Raw genomic sequence first — 25,059 nt, forward strand, 5'->3', positions numbered from 1 at the left:
ATTAACAATTAATCAATGTACTACACTTGGATGACTCACTAATGTAAATGCTAATCGTAGTTTTTTGGTTGTTGTTAAATTTCCGTTCCCATCAGGGAATACAAAAGTTCGCTAAAATATATTGCCATCTTGTTAAAAGAAATGTGAATAAAGTCATTATATCAGCTTTTCTTTTCTTTGGGTGATAAAACTTCTCATAACATTCTTTGGAGTGCAGATATGAGACACACAGGCTTCTCCTTGGGGAAGAGCTTTGAGTTCATTTGGTGTAACCTTAAATTGGCTCATTAACGTTCTTGGCCGCCACAAATTATTGGATCCTCCTTGTGCTGTCCTTTTGCCTTTTTCTGGTCCCTGATCTCATTTCTCAAAGACTTGGAACACATCAGTTTCTTTAGTGATTAAGAAAACACTGCATATTTCAATGTTCTTCTCTGTGTGGATCATTTTGGGGGTAATTAAGAGCAAGTAAACATTTTACACACTTTAACGGAATAGGCCAGAAACTTACTAAGAAAAGGTGACCTTGATAAATAAGTTATTCCTCTGAGCACGCATGTGAATTCTGATAAAGCATGCTGATTCTTATGGTGATCTGTTTTTAAGTTTGAAGCTATGCAGCTGTGCAATTGGCAAATTGGGGTAATTGTACTGCAATTACTGCATCTTCTTTCCAACAGCGGTAGTGAGTGGGATCAGAATTATGTCATTTTTTAGTAGATTAAACTAAATGACAAAACAACAATGAGAGAAAACCGTATGTTTCGATAAGGCGGTGTTGAGTTATACAGATTTGTCACTTAACTAGTGTGTATAATTTAAGGTCCTTGAACAATACTGATTTAAGATGAATGGGTGGGCTTATCTGAGATCTGAGGGTTTTTATGGTCTAAATGACCCATGGACTGCCCCACTGAGTGAGAATGAGTCTATTTAAGATTATGCTGGATGTGATAGGGAATATTTCCATTTTAGAACATGAGATCACCCATGTGTCCATGAGAAGATGACATCATGTGGTATCATGTGACATCAGTAAAGTCTGGGATACCTTGTCATTAAGAAAACAGGATTCAAGCAACAGAAATCCAAAATACGTGCAGGTAGCTAACCTGCAGATAAAACAGATTTACATAACTGTCCTTAATTTAGGAGGAACCGTCCTCAAATCCCTTTTGTTTCCTGCTATAATAAGTCTCATAAAAGAGATATGGGTAGGCATCAGTATTTTACAACTAGAATAGTGTGTATAGCATAAATACTGTATTGTGTATAAAAAGTCACAAAATAACATATAACCAACAGAAAATGTTAATAAATTGTATAAAAAAATATGAACATAAAGTCCAATACATAGTCTCAGTAAATGTGTGACTGCTTAAGTTGCCTTTTTCCGTTATGGTATAATGGATTTGTGCTTTTTAAAGGATGCATAATTTATAGTCGGATTTCACGGATAGTAAGGGAGTAAAAAGTTTCATATCTAGTCCTGCTAGAGTTGGCCAATGCCTTTGCACTAATGCTCTGTGTTCCGGGGACTTGAATTAAAGTCGTTGCTGAGTTTGGATGGTAGAAATGGGTGATTGTGAGGTGATTTGCAAAAAATCTGCTAACTCAATATGTTTTAATTTAAAGCAGAAATACTGAAATCAGGAACAGTTGCTGAAAAAAAAGTGTTGAAATTCTAGCACCTTTGGGACAAAACCTGAAAAAAAGAGGCTAGCTTTATATTCCTTTAGCTCTCAGTTTTTAACAAAAAGCAATGGATAAAATGATACACTGACTAATGAATGCAATTAATTTGTTCATGATTTGCCATTGTAGTGATATACCATTATGATATTCTGTATCTTTTGCCACCAACAGGGCCCTGTAAATCAATGGGGATACTACGCTGCTGAATAATTTGTACATATAGTAGCCTCATCTATGTCTGATAGACAGATTAAAGTGGCAGGAGAATTTAACACTTGAAAAAGAAATGACGAAGCAAACCTTACTTATACGACCAGTGACATTTGCATAATCATTGAATGAAAAAAAAGAGAAGAGAAGCAGGTAGTGTCCATAATGTGTTGTGGAAGGAACACAGAGGAATTCAGAGTTTAATTCATAGTTGACCAGCATATAGAAAAGAAGACCCTTTCTAGTCCTTAATGAAATGAATGGATAATAGGCAGTGGTTGGTAGAATAAGCAGCGATGATGTCATACTTTCTGTCGTTTTGATCCCTTTATTTCAAAAAGAGGTTTATGTCTAAAACATTAGTACTTCATATAGCTATGGTTTTACCTTTCCCCTTTCCTTTCGATCTGCCGTTCTTTTGTTTCAGCCATCATGACAATAAATAAAATGTGTACTGTGCTCATTTATGGACCTTCATAAGTTGTGTCTATAAAAGTGAGTGTGTTTTTTTGCATGTGTTACCAATGCATAGGCCATTATGATGAGGAATATTCTGTGGTGTAGATCCCCCAAAGTGTATCCGGCCTTATTATGCTTTCATATTATAGGGTGGTGATTGTGCTCCAAGTCATTCTATCCCAGACTCACATGGACACCCTATTTGAGTTCAGTATACCTGATTTACAGCGAAACGTCGGGTGGTGATTTTGATGTGCACTGCAGGCTAGGCATTTTGTAAGCTCCCTGACCGTTGAATGTAGCGACTATTAATGGATTCTTGGCAAGGTCCCCATTCTCCCAACCCATAAGACTTATTTATTACCTGCTAAGTTTGCGAACTGTGAATGCCGCCTAGTAGACAGCCCTAACCATCTGCCGGTTTTCACAAGATAAATCCATTTTGTTTTTTTTTTTCTTTTATACAAGGTAATAATTCATTTCACTTCTGCAATAACAGTTTAAAAATCTATTGGTGCCAGCTCTAAATTTGTTTAAGTGTCATTAGTATATGATTAACTTTAAAATGAATAAAATGCATCTGTCACCCTTATGACTTACTGCTTACGTTAGAATTATGAAACAGGAGGTCTGTTCTCCCACGACTAGAGGTTGTAGCATTCTTTTCATCTTACGTGGGAGTCTTCCAGACTGAGAAACAGAACAGTCCCTTTGTACTTGGCGGATATAGATAAGTGATATAGAATAGAACTAACATGTTATGTATTCTATATGTATGAAATACAATATGCATTGCTAAATAGTCCCTACCTCTGAGTGCGGTGTCACTTGGTGAATTGCTACCTATTTTCACACAACACTGGGCTAGAACACATTTCTCCCCAGTCTAGTCCTGGTCATATCCGCCAAATGGCCATCACATGTTGGGGTGCCAGCACTGAAATACAATGTAGTCTGTGTATGGTGAATCCATGAGCAGCTATACCCCAAATTGGGCTTTTAGAGAAGTAGATTTTTTTTCAGGAACCAAGGAAATACACTGTGTTAGCAAAACTGATCCCCGACGTACCGTAAACTGAGCCATATTTCCAATTACTTACCATATAAATCAATTGTAATATTAACATTAACTGTAAATGATTTTTGTGTTTCTCTTATGTTTACATAGTCATATAGTCATTTCAGAAGAATGAGATAATTTTTTTTTTTTATAAAAATAATGATATTGAATGATAGTTGGTTGAACCATAATGTGTTAAACTATGCTGGAATATAGGATGTATTATTAAAAACAGAAATCATGTGTTTATTTAGTGCTTTGCGTTCTTCGCTTTAGAGCTCTCGGACAGCGCGGTCAGAAGAGGATCGAGATGCTTTGTGGGATGCCTGGGGCCCCTGGAGTGAATGCTCTCGGACTTGTGGTGGAGGAGCTTCCTATTCTTTAAGACGATGTCTTAGCAGCAAGTAAGTTTTCAAACTATGGTTTTTATTTTATAATGTAAGTGGATTTATTGTAGGCTTGCGCCGTGCCTCTTGCTTATTCCAGAAAACCTATTTCATGTACAAAAACATCTCTCCGTATATTTGTGGTTTTCTCTACCTCCAGTCCCTTCTCACTCTCGTTTTCCCATCCTCAAACTTTTTTCTGTGAGTTAATAATTAGCTCTAATTGGCATATTTTAGCTTGCATCATTAGGTAGATGGGATATGATATTTGAGTGCTCCTCTTAACACTAAAAAGTAAAATAATAATTATATACAAAACAACCAGCTGTCCCATAGACCCCCATACTAACAGTCATCCCATCTGCATGTAATTTAAAATAAAATCAGTAGAATTTGTGATAAAACTTTTTTTTTAAATATATTATATTTTTGCTAATTGCTCTGTTTTTGCCATCTGTACCAGAATTGTCCTTTTATGTAACCTTTTTTTTAATCTTTGCCACAAACTGCCCAGTGTATGAAACCATTGACATTTTAAAGAGAACAACAAGTAATCCCAGTAACCCCCTTTTGGTACCTTGTTGTACATAAGTGACCAGGCAAAGATAATAACTAATATTTAGGAAATACACAAGTATGTATATCTCCCAGTGTTCCATATGTTATCTGATTCCAGAATCTAGATATCATATGGCATATAGAATAAGTAATCATTGCAAGTAGAGAGAATTCAAGTTTGATACAGGTGGGGGTAGGGATATTTGACCTCGTCAAAGACTCCCAGATTGCCAATAAGCTACACAGTCTGTTCTCTTTAGAGCTTGTAAGAGCGGCATTAAGCGCTACTTACTTCCACTTCTGTGCTTTGAATTAGTCAAATGTTGTAATGGGAAATAGACTCTATGAACCATAAAAAAAAGAATTGTTGGACAAAGATTTCTCTGCAAAGAACGTGTCTGTTGTCTTGAAGGCATTAGTGTTGAAGTACATTAACCATGCACTGTTCTCATTGGATCAACATGTGCTTTTCAAACTACCCATGAAAATGATCTTTGGATGCAAAGTCTGGAGTCACTGAAGCTGCTTTGATGGCCAACAGCTGAAAGCCTGATGTGAAGAACACGGTCATGCTTCTAAGGCTGGATTTTGTGCAGGAAGTGCGTCCTTCACTGAACTTCCTTAAAATACTCTCCGAGTGTGTTTTTCTTAGCAAGTGGTAAAGTAAAACGTGAGCTGGGATGTTAATACAAAGCCCTAAGCCAAAAGGCATGTTGAAGAACCTATCAAAGCAGCTCATTCGATATAAATTCTAGCAGATATTTTCTTATTTATCATTCAGCATAAGTGACAGGGGGCATCTTAATAAAAATGCAATATTCTGACATTTCAAACATATGACGGCTGAATGTCCCCTTCATATTTAGGACACAGAAGAGAGGATTTCTTTTTCTAAGACCTTTTGGCTCTGTAATTGTCCAACCCAAGTAGCCTGAATAGAAACTCATTCCATTTTTCTGCACACACAGAAAGAATATGAAACAAACCCATACACGCTGGGGTTTGGGGATTAAATAGACATACAGTGTTCTTCAACCTGACATCAATGAATCAGGGATGTGATAAATTAACCAGTTCCAGTCCAGTATGAAAAGCCTGCGTACACTCGATTAAGCAAAGTCACAAGGTCATGTGTTAATCCGTTGTTGGGTAAATCAGATCGTGCCCACATGTGACAACTGAAAAGGCTACATAATCCAAACATGTTAATTACACAGGATGTGCAGATTCCGGCACAAAGGTTGCCCCTTTGAATGAAATGGTTCAAATGCATCAAGTCACATGATTATGGTAATAAGCACCCTGAACAACAACAAGACAGATTTTAAGAAGGTCACACAATTTATATATAAAGAAAATCTTACTCCTCGCTATAGAGTTCTTTATCAGGGTTTTTAAGTAGAAATAATATGTGATGTATGTGAGTGTTGTAGAGTCAGAAATCTCCGTCTTGTATACGGTCATTACAACTTATGTTTAATGCATAATGGTGGAAAAGTTGGGTACATTAAATGCAGAATGTATTTTATTTTGCAGATATCCAGCAGGCATATCCATTTATGTTAATTATCTTCAGCCTTGCAGATAGAATTACTAAAGATACAATTTGCATTAGCACACACTGAATGGTATTGTGAGTGTTTCAGCTTTGCAAACAGATGTGGGAATACATGCAATCATCTTTTGATTGTAACTGTTGATTTTGTTTACCTCTTTGATACTAACTTATTGGTATTGGCATGGTAATATGGGGTTTTTGGAACTATAGAAAGGAACGTACCATGGCCAGAGCAGTCCAAGGATGAAATGCTCCCCCCACACCAGCAAAACCATGTCCACATCCATTACGTTATATCATGATTAATAAATTCACTCACTCGCTCATTCATGCTCTCTTACACTCTAATTCACACAATATAATGTTTTTTCCCGATGTCTAACTTGTTTCTCCACTTACTGCTTCCACGTCCTTGTCTCTTTTCCCACAGCTCTGCTTCTTCTCGCGCCTCTTCCTGTCCATCTGTCTTCTTTGTTCATCTGCTTCTCTTTGAACCTGTCCTTCCGGTGCGCTTCCGATTGGAGGAATGGGGGAGAGACTGTCCCCATGGCTTCTCCTTTTCATAGAAGTGCAGTGAGGAACCAGAATAATACCTATGGATTCACAGAGAAATAGAGGTGCATTAATGCTTTGCGTTCTCCACAAATCTATTCCGAAAAGATATTCTCCTGTCAAAGCGCCGATTGTCGCATAGACCACCCAGACCAGTTAAAGTCCTACTCTAACCATGGTAAAATGCAGCATAGTAAATATATCCATTAGTCACCAATAGAACGAAAAGAACAATTAATAAACATCACTTTTTGTATAATGAGGCTTATGTATGATAAAACGATTCCGGTACAAAGCTTGATAACTTGATAAAGCAATGATAACTATAGCAACTGATACCATGGTCCCGCTATCTCGACCATTGTCCTGGTTATTATACTGGTAAGGCTGCTTTTTGAACTTTAGGAAACATACTCCATGATGCGTTACCATAAATGCTAATAATGCCAACTTTCTGAAAAAGAAAAACTAAATAAAAAAAATATTCATGTTTTCCAAAAATGGATTTGAATTTTGTAGACACAGAAGATAAAACCGTTCAGGAGTCCTAAACACCTTGAAGGTATGAATGAGACTTATGAAATGAGTTTGCTTACAGGACCTCTCTTGCCAGAGCGCCTGATTAGTATCACATTTCTCAATCTGTCAAGCGTTGTTTTTCCTGGCTATGGAGGCATGTTCACATTCAAAAGTGCTAAGCTTTTGTGGCTAGGAAAAGAGGGTAAAGTTCAACCCAATGCAGGACAAATGTTATCGGATCTTCCTACAGCCTTCACTCGAAGCGCTAAACAACTTTTCACTAAACTATCATCCTCTGTTCACGTAAGCGTATTTGTTTTGGTATGGTCACAATTGCAGGCGTGTAAGCTCTACCTCATATATGAACTTATTTGCATATGATTACTGTATGTTGGCTTTATAGTTACCTTGTCTACATTGCTGTCTCTAATTACCATCTCAACCCCCCTCAGAAACCACTTTAATCAGTGATGCACAGCATAAGCACATTAAGGTAAATGCAAGATGTCATGTGTGCCTTTGACGCCATTGAGTGGACATCTTCATGACAACATGCCATTGTCCAACTAAACATCCTGGCTTTGTTCTTTTCAGTATGTGTGGTGCTTGTCTCTGACAGCAGTCCAGAAATTGGGAAATTGTTGTTCACAGTACCAGCCAATTTAGGATATTTATGTGTTTGCTAAATTGAACTTGGCTACAACACTCCTGGACATGAACTCTTTGAGAGCCTCACTAAAGACAGAGTTGTGATTAACATGGACATTTCTCTAGGACAAAGACATGCCAGGGTTGGCCCCTCAGGATTAATTGCTAACATGTGGAGATGAAACGTTTATATCTTGCCACTTTTACAATTCACCCAAAACTTGTCAAACCATGTCAAATTGTAGGCTAATTCTGCAGAGCGCTAATAGGTTTCAGCTTCACTCTTCAGGGACGTGAATCTCTTAATTAATAGAAATGGGGCATAATGGTTGCCTTATTACACTGACCAGAAATAGAGGAAAAAGAAAGCTGGAGAACAAAACCAAGCAAAGCCTCTAAACAGGTGGAAAATGTAGTATTTTGTTTCAAAATAATAAGACTTAAAGTAGTGTAACTAATTTCTAATGGATATTCTAAATGGATCAACTGTTTGACATGTGAGCTGATACTGCTCATACAAAAATCAGCTCCTGTCTGTTCTTCGGGGTAAACAAAACTACTTTTGACTGTAGGTGATGAGAACGTCAAGTGTGTTTGGCTCCTTCCTCTAACAGTTTAATGTCCGAACAGTGTGAAAGGTATAGAAATAACTTGATCGACAGATTATTATTATTTATTGTTTTATAAAGCGCCATAATATTCCGTAGCGCAGATATGGGCAGATATGCGCTAGTCCTATTAGTTTTGTAAAACAAGCCGGCACGCTTATTTTTATAAGTTCTGCAATCCATTGTCAAAAACATGTCTCTGTAAATTGAGGGATCTTCTGAAACACAGGGGAAGCTCTTCTATGGGTGAAGACAAGAAGGCAGCGGACAGTTAATAACGAAGAGGACACTACCTAATGAGAAATCCCTGTATACAGATGTTTTAGTGCATAAGCTCAGAGGTCAAACTCCATGCTCTTCTTTGCTTCCTAAAGGAAATCCTACATTAACTTCAGGACAGGGTGAAGTGCGGGACGTGTACGGTTGAAAAGTGTAAAAATGAACGCCGTCTTGCCAATTCATGTCTTAAAATACTTAAGAAGATTTTTTTTTTATCTGTGTGTGGAACAAACATTAGCTGACTTTTTTTCTGGTGCAGCTGTTTGTACACTTACTGGTAATAAAAATGAATCCACTTGGCTGCAAATGAGGTAGCATGCAGATGTATAGCCCGTATGACATACAGTATTTGTTTATTTCTTTTCATGGCAAAAAAAAAAAAAAAAAGCCTTTTGGCGTGGTAGCAGATGAAGAATGAAAGCTTGTAAATGATGTGTTTAGCGATGAGGCTGTTGAATACCTGCCAGCTGTCCCAATTTTATGGCAGTAGTCCCCAGAATTGCTTGTGTGCTGATTTTCATTCTTTCCCAGCATCGTTCCCATCATAAACCAGTGCTGGATTATAAAGTATTTGTTTTAATTATTTCAAATATGTGTATATTGCTAATGATTGTAATTCTGTATTGGGAGACATGCTGCTTGTATTCAGGTGAGTGCGCATGAATCCTGAGGATACATCTTCCGGCTCCTCACTGGACTTTGCTGACAGTAATGGGAATATATGCCGTTCTGTGGTTTTCTCTTATCTTTACAGTTATATAATGTGATGAACAGCTTGATATACTGGTAGGTGTTGACCGGAGTAGACTTCTTTGCAAATTAGACCAATAATAATCAAAAATATGAAAGGGACCTCATTTCCGTAATTGTTACTTGCACTACATATACATTTTTCACTTAACAGGCTTGAACTATCTTGTGTAATTCCTTGGCCCAATGACTTTTTTTTATTCTAGAGTGTGTCCACTTTGCCAAAGAGGGGACATTTCGTTAAAACAATGCTACAAAAACCAAAGGTTAGCCTTTGCTGCTTTGTACAAACAACACATATTTTTGGCAATCACGTTGATGATTACTATAGCCAATTATGTTCTTCATTGTTGATTGCCGCTTTATCTATGTAGTGCTTTTGAAGCTTCCACTTCTACGTGCGACCAGACACAAGAAAATGTTTTTATTTCATATGGGGGAAAAAATGTTCATGAACTCTGCGATATTTTCTAGGGCTGTTTGCAAAAAAATACCAGATCCCCCTTCCGGTGAGCTCCCCAAGACACAAAGGCCTTCAATGGCTTTGAAACAAGATTCATTTAGAGTATGGAATTGATTAGCACAACATGCACGTGACCATGTAAGAAAATACATTGTTATACAGGTCAAGCAGGTTGCTTTATGTTGCTGTTGGCCTGGTGTTTCTCAAACCTAAAGACTCTTCTTAAATGATTTCAGAATATATTAAGATAAATGTACTTTAGTGTATTATATATTTTGGAAGGAAACTGCTTGTCACAATACGAAAAGGCATAATTTATACAAATGCATGTGCCAAACTTCACATTCGTGCTCGCACTGCTTCCTTTAATGCAGGTTGAGCCCATATCTCATGTTACTCCGTCATTTGCCTCCGCAGGATCTAAACTGCAGGGCTCACAGCAATAACAGGCAACAGGAACGTGTGATATACGTTCCCTGCTGCCATCCCAATCTCATTATGTGTCCTTTTTCTCACTTTCCCACAACACAGCTGAAGACATTTTATATGTTCTGCTTAGGTCCTTCAAAAGACAGGAATGAAGTGTGCAGCCATTTTGAAGTCTTTACTTGCTTAGCTTTTTGATGTTTTTCTCAAAAAAATAAATATATTTGGAGAACTGACTGAAATTTGTGATCAAGTTACAGACAGTTTACCCATGCTAAAATCCCCAATATACTTAACTGTGCTATATATATATCAGTTGTGGTGAAGTGGGTTAATGGGCAGATGTACTCATCGAAATTGTGTCAAGTAGAATGTCCCCATTGATGGAAGCATTTGGGTTTGTGATAGATCAAATCTTACTAAGAGGTGATATTCTAAAACAATACCCACAAGTTAGCCATCACCCAGATTTGTGTAGACCCACTAATGTCCCATCTGCAATGTGGTCTAATGTATCAGAGAAGCACATATTGGTCTTTAGTTGCTTTACAAGGATAGTCACAGATGGCCTTTAAATGCAATGTAGGTTCTTCTGACCATGACTCTCCTAGAATTCTTTCTCTGTTTGCTTAGAATTCCTCCTATGCCCTCCTATAGCTCTGCCAAATGAGTTTGCTAAATAAGTAAAAGATAATGAGAAACCATTACTGACCATTATTGAACCTTGTAACCAATGTGGCTAAGAAGAAGGTGAAATAGAACATGAATAATTTGGGTATTTGGGGAATTCTGTATATAATACTATAGTACCTATAGCTGGTTTTCCAGTGTGTAACAAACACAGCTGGAACTTTTTCTGATGTAAAAGAAAGTTGGCTTTTTTGGTAGTTGCAGCCTTGTAGGAAACATAGATATTGTAGCCAGGTTGAAAAGAAAAACAGTTGTGTATAATATATCATACCTGGGACTTCTGGATGTGGCCAGGACTGCCCACTGACGTCTGTGGGCGGTCCCGCTGACGTCGTGAGAGTTCCTGCTGACGGCAGCGGGAAACACCTCCATTTTAGGGAAAAGTGGGTGGGGAGCGGGGCGTGTCAAGACCCCACTCCCGCAACCTGGAGGATTCCGGTCATGACACGGAGAACCGGAGAAGCAGTGCTCACCCGGTCAAACCTGGAGAGTTCTCAGGTGCGATTATAATATAATATTATATATATATACATATAATATAATATATATGCACACATATCCTACTGTTTAAAAGTTTGGGGTTACTTTTGTCCATTAAAATACGGTTTAGACGTTGGTAATGTAAATGACTATTGTAGCAGGACTTTTAATGGAATATCTTCATAGGCGTACAGAGGCTCTTTATCACTCCCATCACTCCTGTGTTCCAATGGCACATTGTGTTCACTAATCCAAGATTACGTTTAAAAGAATAATTGATCATTAGAAAATCCTTTCGCAATTTTGTTACACAGCTTGGAATTTTCTTGTTTTCCATGAAAACAGCTAAGTGACCCTAAACTTTTGAATGGTGTATATATATATATATATATATATATATCATAACAGGCTCCATCCGGCCCCTAACACTCACACTTTGACTTCAGCATTAATCACTGCCTTATTAATCACTTTTTTGCTGGACCTTTCACCTCTTATAAAAGCACAGAATATGTATGGAATTTACCATTGTAATTTTTATTAGAGTCTTAAGCCTAAATGTGAAAAGCTTTCTCCCAGACCTTTTGTGAATTTAAGCTACACTATAATATTAAACAAGGTGCCGGGCGCATGTTTTCACTTCATTCCATTCCAGGTTATGTGTTTTATTAGGTGAATACTTAAAACATTTACAAATTTAGTAATAGAGGATGCACCAGTAAGGTTTCTTTTCTTAAGATTATCGACTACGAGTATGGAATATCTCCTTTTGGAGATTTTATTTCAACAGCCTGTTTTTGCCTGGCTGAGAATCATATGATTAAACCACAATTTGAAGGAGCTGATTGTCAACTATGCTTTTATTATGCTGTGTGGCCAATCGCCAAGGTAGGATTTACATCCTAGGCACCGTTTAGCTATAGAATCCATGTCATATATAACTAATAAATAAATATAAATATTTTATTAAAAAATAAAGATTATGCAGCTGTGGTAAATGCATGATCTGAGTGGAAACAAGATAAAATGTGTGGCTTAATGGGCGATGTACATTAAGTGTCTTAGTAGATGGAGCCTTCTGAATTCTGCGGAATAAAACAATGTTAGAGTGCCTTAGAGAGAACCCATCACCATTCTTGGCTCTCGTAATATAGTCATTTAGAAAAATATACCCTCAGGGTTTTTTCACTTTAGCCAGTGCATGCAGGAGAGTTGCAGTTTCCTGTGACCAACTTCACCTAAGTTCACCCTTTATGAAGTGCATAACGTCTTGGTTAGCCCTTGAGGTGACTTTCAAGAAATCTCACTGATTTCGCCAAGCTGGTCTATTATTTAAGTTACCCAAACAAGTACACATGAGAGATCTGCATGGTCTTTTCAGGCAGTTATGCATCTGCTTTGGATAATAATGATGCAAGCAAACATATCACTACATAAAAGCTTTCTAGTTTCCATGTTAATGGCAACTGTTTTTCAAATATATAATTTGGTGACCCTGTCCCATAACATTATATTAAAACTGGGTTGGCTGCCGACTATATGCCATAACTTACTAATCTTTGACATGTGAGTCTTAACTCTTGGCACACAATACACAAAATCTCCCTCTTTCAGACACATTTTGTGTGCCCTGGTTTACGTATTTAGTTTTTGTTATGACAAGTATGAGTTTTTTCCAGGTTCCTATCTGAATATCCATAGACTAAACAAAGCTTCTTATCACACTCCACCCAAGTGATGTCTTGTTTGAGGGTGAAGGTCTTCTTTTGCCAGCTCTGCTGGCTGTATTGTATTTAAAGGGAAATGTTCAATATCACGGTGTTAAACATAAGTAAACTTCATGAATTGCACCTACCTATAGCTTGTGTTTTTGTTTGGCAGTAAGTTTAATTATGTTGAGATATGTATTTTACAATTTGTCGTAGGCTATGTCAACGCCAGCATCTAATCAATTACCGATCCCTGGGGACAGGGAGTTAAGGACATACAAAAGGCGCCTTTCATATATATGTATATTTATATATAATATTTTAATATGCATTCTTGATGTAGAATCTGCAGCTCTGTAGCTGTCTTCCTCACCCATGATCCAGCGATTCTTGCCGCTGATTGACTGCTTGAAGCATCCAATCAGTGGTAGGAGAGCCCGCTCAACGAAATCAATGGGAGTGTTTGCCATACATGTACATTGGGGTCTGAACAGACCCGCACCCGCAGCTGAGCCAGCACCGGAGAAAAGTACATCACGTGCTGTATTCGACCGAACATATGTCCTGTATGGCAACTAGCTGGGGGTGGGTTAAGGGACAAAAGCATAATCCCACATGCACTTGCAAGGTAACGCTATGAAAATGTATAGCGACCATGGCGCTTTCATATGCATTAAAGCGGTGCATAACATTAATGGAATTTAGCGGATTAGTGTTTTCAGACAGTGTTGCTCATTGTCCATTCCTGGAAACCAAAAAGGGTATTTCTTCTGGGAATTGATGTTTACCTTTGGTTGTCCTCTCGTAGGCTTACCATGTGTGCCCCAAAAGCTTAAGTAACTTTACGTCTTCTGTGTTGGCCCAATAAAAGGTATTATGTTCACTTAAAGACTCCAACTTGTTCCCATTACCTATCAATTGAGGACCAGATTTTTCACCATTCCTTGGTCATGATGAGCAATTTAGTTTGCCAGGGGAACAGAGAATGCTCTGGGTGTATGGATGTATTAGAAGGGACATGGGTATGTATAACCCTGGACTAGAAGTTACATGCAGGACAAAACCTAGCCTTAATGTTGACATTACCCATACATGATTTCCTAGTGTTTCCATTTAGTGTTTTTTTATAATTGTCAATTTGTCTATAGACAGACTTTATAAGGTCTATTTTTTAACTGTTTAAAATATCATCTTATTATCTAATGTCTGTAGAGTGGGATTAAATATCAGACAACCACACTTTTACCACCTTTTTAACTTTTTAAATTTCTTCTGTCCCACAGAAGTTGTGAAGGGCGTAATATCCGATACAAGACTTGCAGCAATGTGGTAAGTTTTGATTTTATTTTTTTTCACACTCTCTTTTTTCATATTCTACCAGTCTTTCTTTTATATATATATATATATATGTATATAATTTTGTTAATAAGGCAAGTGTGTGGAAGCCTTGATGTGAGTGGTGTCTCTGTGCCAGCCGTCCTCCTTAAGAATGAAAAAGCCTTAGGCTCCACTAGGAAAAAGGAGTGGATAGACCGAGGGATGCATTTTGATAAATGAGCAGTTTTCATGCCAGCCTTTTTATTAAAGAGAGACATTGATAAATAGACCGATAATAGGGTCATGCATGAGCTGTATCAATGGGCCAATGTGTTTAAGTGATACTTCATCAGTCATTGTGCCACGTCTCTTTAAAAGCGTATTTGAAGGCTATTTGCATAATGTGACTTAATTAAGGGACATTATTGCTTTTGAAATCTTCACAGTCTAATTTACATGGCATGCTTCAGACATTCTCTTTTATACTGAGCCGTTACATTGCCAGTGTATCTAATAGCCACAGAATCCAGGGACCCCCAGGAAAACAGATGTTTCTTTAGAAATCATCCTAATAATTTTGTGTACTAAACATTATTTTATAGGAGCCGTGCTTGTACCTCCAGGATTGTCTTTTTTCTAATATGGAACAAAGTTTCTCAGACTAACAAAGTCATTGAGATTCATGTCCATCATTAATAATGGTCATGTCCATCAAGTTCAATTACATCAATCTTGCTGCAGATTTATCAGACACACCCTTTAAACCCTTTTAAATAGTTAAAAATAATTAATCCATGTTTCTGGACACTTTAATATGTCTATTTTCATTTCTAAGAGGTACATTATTTTTTTGGAACCTAAATTCTAGACAGTTATATGCTATAACAATGAAAAGACAAATAGTATTTAATGGCATTGTGGATGGTCTGCTCCTCACTGATGCCATAGTCACTGATTTTCTTCTTAGTTCAGACAATCCATGGCTATTTTAATAAAGTGTCTCTGTGAGGACAGAGGCCTCCTTCTTGCTCCTGTTGTTGGTCTGCTCCCCTGGCAACAAGGCCACCTCAGAACGGGATCCAACTCCTTTCCACTACTGCAGGTTCCTCTGGGGTTGCGGGGACACCTTCAGTATCTTGTTGCCCTTGGTTGGTGTAACACCCCTCCATTGTTCCTGCTTGGTTTTGGTGCCATATTACGTTTTTTGACTTGTCCTGACCCTGCTATCCGTCTTCCGTCCTCTTGGTTATGACCCGGCTACATATGACCTTGGCTATTCTCCTGCGATTATGGCCTTGGCTTCCTGCTTCACAATCTACAGCCTATCCTGTCTTAAGGGATCCTCATCTACCGTACCATTCCAGCTTCCTTAAATTCACAGCTGCTTTTTGAGCATAAGGCCCATAGGTGGATCAACTTTTTGTGAAATATTTTGTTTAAAAACTTAAGAATTTCCCTTAAAATAATTACAGAAAGTTTACTTGATATGCAGACTAACTTAAACCTTAAACTATGGTTCTGAAGGTCCATTTACCCTTCATATTACTCTAGGTTCCCAAAGAACCTACCATGGAGCCCATATTGTAACCACTTGATGGCAGCAAATAGAGATTACTGTTATGGCAGCAATTCTATAAACCTCAGATGTAAGGGACTCAGATAGACCTCAGAGAAGCTGAGATATGTGGCATCAACAGTAAGGAAGGGATAAATTAATGGAAGGGAGTAACTGATCACATAGTGAGAACGTGACAATAATATAGCTGTTAACATGATAGAGTTGTATTAAACTGAGTTTTTCTTTAATTGGCACAACTGTATATGTTAAACTTTCCTTTCTTTGGAATCCACAGTTTTTATATAGTGTTTTTACTCTCCAATAGTTCTAAGTTCCTGTTTTTCTGGAATTTGAGAAATGTACCAAGAAAACAACAGAATTGTAAAAAGCTGGCATTGCTTTGGTATAGTGTTAGTGAAAAATACAGAACATTGAGCAATAATTTCTTAACTTGTTAAAAAGAACAAATTTGACAAGCAGGTACGTACAAAGTTCATGCCGGAGACCCTGGGGAAGTAGCACGTAAAAACCCAATGCAGATACATTGTAACTGTAAGTCTTGGCTGAGGAAACCCCTTACATATAATCCCATATAAAGACAAAAAACTCAGGATTGGATTTTTAGAAAAAATAAATACAACAGTAATTACCATCTTAATATACTCCCATGGCTCTCAATTATCCCTGACATTTTACATGGCCAAATAATTCCACCTACAGAAAAAATAAAGCAGCTAGTATGACCTAATTGTTGGAGATATATAATTGACTTTAGTAAATATACTTTCTCAGCGACCACAAATCTCAGCAGAAAAAGTATATGATGTATTTTATTGATTTCGTCCCCGGTGTGTCTTCTAGATTTTGAATGTGTGGATTTTTTTGTCCACACAACGCGGTGATATAGCATTTTTTTATACTACTTACTTCTGCATACAAATTCGCGAAAGGTCTACATAGCACAAAAAATATTTGTGGCTGCTGTTTTCTCTGTTGTGTTTTATAAATACTTTTAAGAACCATTCTAATGATGTCACAAGCCATTCCTGCTATTGTTTTATGTTATAAGTGATTGATTGGACAGTAATAAATGGCTCCAGGAACCAAAAGTGTTATATACATAACCTTTGTCTATTTTTCCTTTGGCTCCTGTTAATAATGCCTGGAAGGTTTTTTTCTTATTTTGTTGCCAAGCATGACTACACCGCTACCAGCACACAATCCTCACACAGAACTGAACAGCTTTTAAAATAAATATTTAACAATTATATACTCTAATCAGATGGATTGTATTTGCACTATAACTTGTACAAAAAGCTATTATTTCCCATTACATTTACAAGAAGACTTGCTCCCCTTAACGTAGAATATTCCTCAACCATTTTAGCTATAATGCAATAAACTATGGTTAAATAGAACAAATGTACAATACAGAAGGCAGAACTACAAATGTTTTAGACTCTCATCATTAGTCTTACAACATGTATGCAATGATGTCATCCTCACTTCCTTAATGTAAAAGAAATGTGATTGTATCACCACGGTTATGATCTTTCTGTCTTGCCAAGGGGTCCGCCTTTAAGATTGATTGGAACGTAGGCAACCATTTGTTTGCCCTCCTCCCACCACTCACTCCCTGGCATACAATCATACCCTCCACTCCAACACAAATCGTCTTTGGCACCAAACAGCCTGCCAAAGCCATCCCCCCCCCCACTTACACATCCATGCTATCTCACACATACTCATTTATTTACTTACTCACAGACACTCATTAATTAACTAATTCACAGATACTCATTCACAAATACTCATTCATTCACTCATTCACACATGTTCATTCACAAATACTCATTCATTCACCCTTCCGCATATCCTTACCTCAACTGCACATTTGTCTGTGGAGCTGTCACGGTCTGCCCAGGCTGCGGAGCTGCATGTCTGTCCTGCTGTAGTTTTTCTGCTTTGCTTTGATCCATTCCTGGATTTCCTTTTGCTTTGTTCTATTTTCCATTCCTTGCTTCTGCTCCGGCTCTTTGCTTCAGCTCTGCTTCCTTTATTAAGTGTGCCCCACCTGTGTGTTCTGTTTGTCTCAGTCTGCAGTCTGCAGTCTAAGGTATGTCTCAGTGCTATGTGTTTGGTTTCCATGTGTGGTTTGTTTTGTATCTTTGTCTGCAGGGATTAGCGTTAGGACCCACCGTCATTGGAGTACTTTGGCGTAGTGGTGGGCTAAGCATACTATGGCCATATCATGTGACGAAATCTCCAATAGTTATCATATAGTCCTAGGCTAGTTCCTGTATTCATGTTTGTCTGTCTCTATGTACCTTTGCCCTTCTTCCTTGAATCATCTGAGGATTCCGGTTCCTCTCTCCTCTCCCCATGTCCCAGTTAATATGTCCTATCCTTGCTTATAGGAGAAGCGTCCGAGGGTTCCGGCTCCTCATTCCTTCCCCTGTGTTCCTTGCCTTCTTCCTTGTCCTTTGTTGTGCCCTGTTCCATGTATGTCTTGTCAGGTTATGTTTATTCCTTGTCTTGTGCCTGTTTATACTTTACGCTTTTCATGTCATGTTTCTAGCCACTTCTCCTGTATATCCTATATCATGTTTCTTGCCTGGTCTCCCTTTCCCTTGCTTGTTATGTGTCTGCTACATTAACCCTTTGCCTAGCTTTCATTCTCCCAGCCTGCAGCATCCTGCTCGTGATCCGTGTGATATGCTTCATGCCTGCTCCAGGGTGCCTGCAGGATTCGTTTGTTCTGGACTTCATCTGCTGCCATATCAGGGCCCTGGTGTTTGGCTGCACTACCTAGGTGCTCAACGCCTGGGCGAGTGTGGTCACCCTGCACCAGGCCCTGCCCCAGACTCCACTACTGCATCGTGACTCCTGCAAACAACCATCGGGCGCGCTGGGTCCTTCCAGCCATCAGCTTGGACCCAGTCCGTGACACATGGCCGCAGGTAAATGGCCAGGAGTTCGCGGAGTGGAGTTTGCAGCGTCAGCCCTTCCAGTGGGCCTCCGTATCCGTCTGCAGTATTCCAGCCCGGCCAGAGGGCTATCTATCATGCACCCCACCAAAAGGGGTTTCCAATCGTGTGCACCCCATCAAAAGGGGTTTCCTCCTAAGCTCGCCCCTTCCGGTGGGCTTCCTCCTAAGCTCGCCCCTTCCGGTGGGCTTCCTGACTTGTGAGCCCTTTCCGTAGGGCTTCCTACCGAGCGTGCCCTTTCCGTAGGGTTTCCTGATGTGTGAGCCCTTTCCATAGGGCTTCCTACCGAGCGTGCCCTTTCCGTAGGGTTTCCTGATGTGTGAGCCCTTTCCGTAGGGCTTCCTACCGAGCGTGCCCTTTCCAGAGGGTTTCCTGCCAAGCTTGCCCTTTCCGTAGGGCTTCCTACCGAGCGTGCCCTTTCCAGAGGGTTTCCTGCCAAGCTTGCCCCTTCCGGTGGGCTTCCTGTCAAGCTTGCCCCTTCCGGTGGGCTTCCTGTCATGTTCCGGAGTTGCGGCCAGCGACCCACTATGGACTCCCAGTATGAGTGCCTGTATCCGGGCTACCTTGGTTGAGTATTCTCCAAGTGGGCAACCTGCCGTGTACCCTGAAAGAGGGTTTCCGGAGTTGCGGCCAACGACCCACTATGGACTCCCAGTATGAGTGCCTGCATCCGGGCTACCCTGGTCGAGTATTCTCCAAGTGGGCAACCCGCCGTGTACCCTGAAAGAGGGTTTCCTGAGTTTGCGGCCAGCGACCCACTGTGGACTCCCAGGATGAGTGCCTGTATCCGGCCTACCCTGGTCGAGTACCCTGCAAGTGGGCAACCTGCCGTGTGCCCTGAAAGAGGATTTCCTGAGTTGCGGTCAGCGACCCACTGTGGACTCCCAGGATGAGTGCCTGTATCCGGCCTACCCTGGTCGAGTACCCTGCAAGTGGGCAACCTGCCGTGTACCCTGAAAGAGGGTTTCCTGAGTTTGCGGCCAGCGACCCACTGTGGACTCCCAGGATGAGTGCCTGTATCCGGCCTACCCTGGTCGAGTACCCTGCAAGTGGGCAACCTGCCGTGTGCCCTGAAAGAGGGTTTCCTGAGTTGCGGCCAGCGACCCACTATGGACTCCCAGTATGAGTGCCTGCATCCGGGCTACCCTGGTTGAGTATTCTCCAAGTGGGCATCCTGCCGTGTGCCCTGCAAGTGGGCAACCTGTTGTCTGAACCTGAACCCGTGCCTGAACTGTGCCTGTGCTTGAACCTGTACCAGTCGTGTCTGCCCAGCAAGTGGGTTACCTGCCGTGTCTGCCTTGTCAAGTGGCTTATCTATCTTGCCTTCCTCTGGATCTAAATGTCAGCTAGAGTCAACTTCCTCAATCCTGTTCAGACATTCTGATTCCTGTTTTTGGAGGAGACTGGTCTACTAGCGGCAGTGCTGGTCATCGAAGGACTCCTACGTTTCTCAGACTCCGTATGCTGGTTCCTGGGTTGACTTGTTTCCTCCGTTCTCCCGTCAGAGGGCGGGCCCTCCTTCTATTGATGTTTCTGTTCGCGTCCGGAGGCCGCTCTTTTCGGAGGGGGATACTGTCACGGTCTGCCCAGGCTGCGGAGCTGCATGTCTGTCCTGCTGTAGTTTTTCTGCTTTGCTTTGATCCATTCCTGGATTTCCTTTTGCTTTGTTCTATTTTCCATTCCTTGCTTCTGCTCCGGCTCTTTGCTTCAGCTCTGCTTCCTTTATTAAGTGTGCCCCACCTGTGTGTTCTGTTTGTCTCAGTCTGCAGTCTGCAGTCTAAGGTATGTCTCAGTGCTATGTGTTTGGTTTCCATGTGTGGTTTGTTTTGTATCTTTGTCTGCAGGGATTAGCGTTAGGACCCACCGTCATTGGAGTACTTTGGCGTAGTGGTGGGCTAAGCATACTATGGCCATATCATGTGACGAAATCTCCAATAGTTATCATATAGTCCTAGGCTAGTTCCTGTATTCATGTTTGTCTGTCTCTATGTACCTTTGCCCTTCTTCCTTGAATCATCTGAGGATTCCGGTTCCTCTCTCCTCTCCCCATGTCCCAGTTAATATGTCCTATCCTTGCTTATAGGAGAAGCGTCCGAGGGTTCCGGCTCCTCATTCCTTCCCCTGTGTTCCTTGCCTTCTTCCTTGTCCTTTGTTGTGCCCTGTTCCATGTATGTCTTGTCAGGTTATGTTTATTCCTTGTCTTGTGCCTGTTTATACTTTACGCTTTTCATGTCATGTTTCTAGCCACTTCTCCTGTATATCCTATATCATGTTTCTTGCCTGGTCTCCCTTTCCCTTGCTTGTTATGTGTCTGCTACATTAACCCTTTGCCTAGCTTTCATTCTCCCAGCCTGCAGCATCCTGCTCGTGATCCGTGTGATATGCTTCATGCCTGCTCCAGGGTGCCTGCAGGATTCGTTTGTTCTGGACTTCATCTGCTGCCATATCAGGGCCCTGGTGTTTGGCTGCACTACCTAGGTGCTCAACGCCTGGGCGAGTGTGGTCACCCTGCACCAGGCCCTGCCCCAGACTCCACTACTGCATCGTGACTCCTGCAAACAACCATCGGGCGCGCTGGGTCCTTCCAGCCATCAGCTTGGACCCAGTCCGTGACAGGAGCTTGCACAATTCCACATGGACTGGCAGCTTACCTGCATTGCTCACACACTGTGAACACAATTTTTTTTTTACCGCCAAGGGGAAGCAGGAATGTAGCAGGGTCGTGTGCTGTAATGTGACCCTGCTGTGTTTCTTCTTCCCCTGGGCCAAACGAGAGACGGTACACAGAGGTAAGCAGCAGGCCCGTACGGACGTGATTGTCCCGGTCTTGTTTGCGAACTCCGCAACCGTGGTTGCTGCAAGGTCAATGAATGACCCAGGGCAGCTGTCCCCTTTCTCCACGTTAAAGACGAGCCTGCCTGCCAAAGTTTTACACCTTCACATTTCACCGTCATTTTACTTTCCTTGCATCCCACACATTTTGTACATCATTTCAAAACAAAATACAATCACTTCCCTCAAGAGACAAAAGATATCCAAGTATATTACAGTATAATGCAGATGTCCTTGACATGTTCTTCCACTGTCTCACTTCCCACCCACATTTATAAAATAAATCAGAATTTCTGGGCAGTTTTTCTCACTGCTCTATTATATTTGAGGTTGGGCTCCAGATGGAATTACCGTAGATTGCTCTTTACTCTTTTTTGAGACTGTAGATGACTGCTTCATAGTAAAACTGAAACAGAGCATTATATAATAGTGTAACAGTCATTATAATATCAAAATTTTACTTGTATTCCCAAGGAAAAAGTGTAGAACGGCTTCAACGGTATTTGTAAATTTGCTGAAGCTAATATATTTCTTGAACATTCATTTTATCAATATCTAATCTAATCATGAACTATTTGAATTATTAATATGAATTATTATAACTATGATGTAACTCATTATATAAAGGTGATATATATATATATATATATAGATATGTTGTGCCTTATCGATGCTGCGTTTCACTCACGAATACTGCAACTGAAAGTTGTTATCTGACTCCTTCAGTTAATCAAAGAATGAAACACTACTTGTTTCCTACGAAGAGGGATACAAGCTAATTTAGATTACGGTCATTACAATAATTCCAGCGATAATTGAAAATCAGCAGATTTTTTCAGATCTGCCAGGTTTTCTTTTATTAACCATGAAAAAAACGGCAGCATGTTTTTTGTGTTGTAATTAGGAAAAAAAAATACTCTCATGTAATATAATATTTTTATTACGTGCGGCTTCTTGTCAGACTGTGGCAATCATCTTAAAGCCACATCAGGATGGAAAAACAATTAATATGGAAAAAAATAGCTGTGTGGCTATAAGAAAGATTTTACTGTAATACTATTGATTTATGCTACTGTATCATATTTTTCCAGTCTCTGCCTTTTTTAGGAAGATTTTTTTTTTTATAACCAAAGAAAAATTGCAGTAATTCTAATTAAGAAGACCAGTTGTCAGAAACCTGAAAATGATCTGTACTCACAGACCCAACACCCCTAAAGCAAAAGTAAAGTTTTTAACAACTAGTAAGGTACTCATGCTGAAGGGTAAAGCAATAAGTCATTTTACAGATAGCCTTGAATGACTCCTGACTTCTTTGCTTGTTGGCCAAAAATGCAGTTGTATGGCTTGTTAGAAGGCCACAAAATGTTTGTTTTGGATGACTTCTTTCCATTGGACAAAGATTTGACTTAAGACAACCAATGCTTTTGTCTAACCTGTACACTACCAGTGTTAATTAAAATAGCCGCTCCTTTCCATCGGCCAGTAATGTGCGAAAGACACCTGTAAGCCTCAGCTAATAGAACAGGTTTAAAGAACCCTAAAACGCTACAGTGGGGTGGCTAATCATGGGTCATGAGTATTTTTCATTATAATGTCACTTGCAAAATGTAAGAAGAATTTAGAGGTCAGAACAGTCAAATCTGGGGTAAAGAGGAACTTGTTTCCATTTTTGTGCTTTTCATCATTTCACAAAGGCCTTCAATCACAGCGCGAGAAGAATGAGTCTTGTGACTATGGCCAATGCAGATGTCAGCTTACTTTGACTTTTATCATACAGCATGTCATCGAATATTTTGGGAACTAGAAAAGAGGGTTGTCTTAAAGGCAGAAACATTTCTGAAGAACTGCTCGTTTTTTGATCCCTTCTGCTAGATAAGAGTGACTCTGATGTAACAAATCCCTTGTAGACAAAGTGCAGTTGTTCCTTAAAAAATACCCTATGCTAATAAAGATCATTCGTCAAGTCACTCCTAGCAACAGATATGGTTTGCCAAATAACTCTCCAACTTCTTTTACTCCATTGTGCATCTATTTCTTGGGCACTATCAGTAAGAAGTCATTTTGGAATAAAGCATCGGCTGTTGATTGACTATTTTTTATACCGTTATATGGTAGAAACATTGAATTTGATGGCTGGTAAGAACCATTTGTCCCATCTAGCCTGCCTGTTTTTGCTGCTGTAAAGATTCAGACCTTAATCGGTCTTTGGTTTTGTCTTAGATTCAAATGCCTATTAAATTATTATAATAGTCTACCCAGATAAATACATTTTACTGATATTGTCAAGTGTATTTTAGAATGTTTCCCTTAAATGTTTAAATTTATGTTACTGATAGGGTGTGCTTGGTACAATAAGGTGTCAGGGAGTTGCACTTAAAGCAGTGCTGAAAGAGATAAAATTTGGCTTCCTTAAAGGATCTGTTCTAGGAAATTATTATACCCAATGTCTACGATATAATTATCGTGTTATGTCATAGAAAATAAAAAAAATAGATTTAATAAAAATAGATGTGTCCTTGTTAAGTATCTTTTTTTTCGTTTTTCAGGACTGCCCAGCTGAATCAGGAGATTTCAGGGCACAGCAATGTTCAGCCCACAACGATGTCAAGTATCAAGGCCAGTATCGGGAATGGGTTCCAGTTCACAATGACCCGGAGAACCCATGCTCCTTGAAGTGTCAAGCAAAGGGCACCTCTCTTGTGGTGGAACTTGCACCCAAGGTCCTTGATGGTACTCGGTGTTACACTGAATCCTTGGATATGTGCATCAGCGGTTTGTGTCAGGTAGGACATCATTCATGTTCAATAAAACATTTTTATACACTGACTTATTCTCACGAAATATTTAAGGTGTACTTTATTTTGTGTATGATTAAAAGGACATGCCTTAATGTGTTAACGAGGTGAACATCATCATGACAGCAGATCTGTATTACTCTGTACTCACACTGTTAGCCATGTTGTATAAAGTCTAACATTTTTAAAGGATAAGGAACTCTTTCTAAGGGCCCCATGGAGTCTTAAACTGGCTCTGGTATTCTTATAATTTTTGCAGGGGGAAAAACCCAGTAGAATTCTACAAATATAGACTGGATAAACAATTCTAAAATTATAAGACAGAAAATCACTTTGTTGTTGCCCACTGCTTATTTTGAGAACTACTGCACTCAAATTTATGGACTGAAGAATGACACTTCTATAAACATATCTATATAAAAACATTAAATTAAAACCGCAAATCGTATATTCGGATAAATCCCAAATTCTGGATTCTATCACAAAACTATTGTTATAGGGTGTAATGTTTTCCTTTCTA

At 39.7% G+C, this 25,059-nt stretch overlaps 1 protein-coding gene across 1 annotated transcript in view; it reads left to right on the forward strand.

The window, feature by feature from the left end:
• Positions 1-25,059, forward strand: part of ADAMTSL1 (ADAMTS like 1) — a 366,597-nt gene that overhangs the window by 247,981 nt on the left and 93,557 nt on the right. The window contains exons 3-5 of the mRNA XM_053465892.1: positions 3,701-3,828; positions 14,334-14,379; positions 24,291-24,527. Coding sequence (XP_053321867.1) covers positions 3,701-3,828; positions 14,334-14,379; positions 24,291-24,527 — 411 coding nt within the window. The remainder of the gene's footprint in view (positions 1-3,700; positions 3,829-14,333; positions 14,380-24,290; positions 24,528-25,059) is intronic.

This window comes from Spea bombifrons, chromosome 1, assembly GCF_027358695.1.
Source record: "Spea bombifrons isolate aSpeBom1 chromosome 1, aSpeBom1.2.pri, whole genome shotgun sequence".
NCBI lineage: Eukaryota > Metazoa > Chordata > Amphibia > Anura > Pelobatidae > Spea > Spea bombifrons.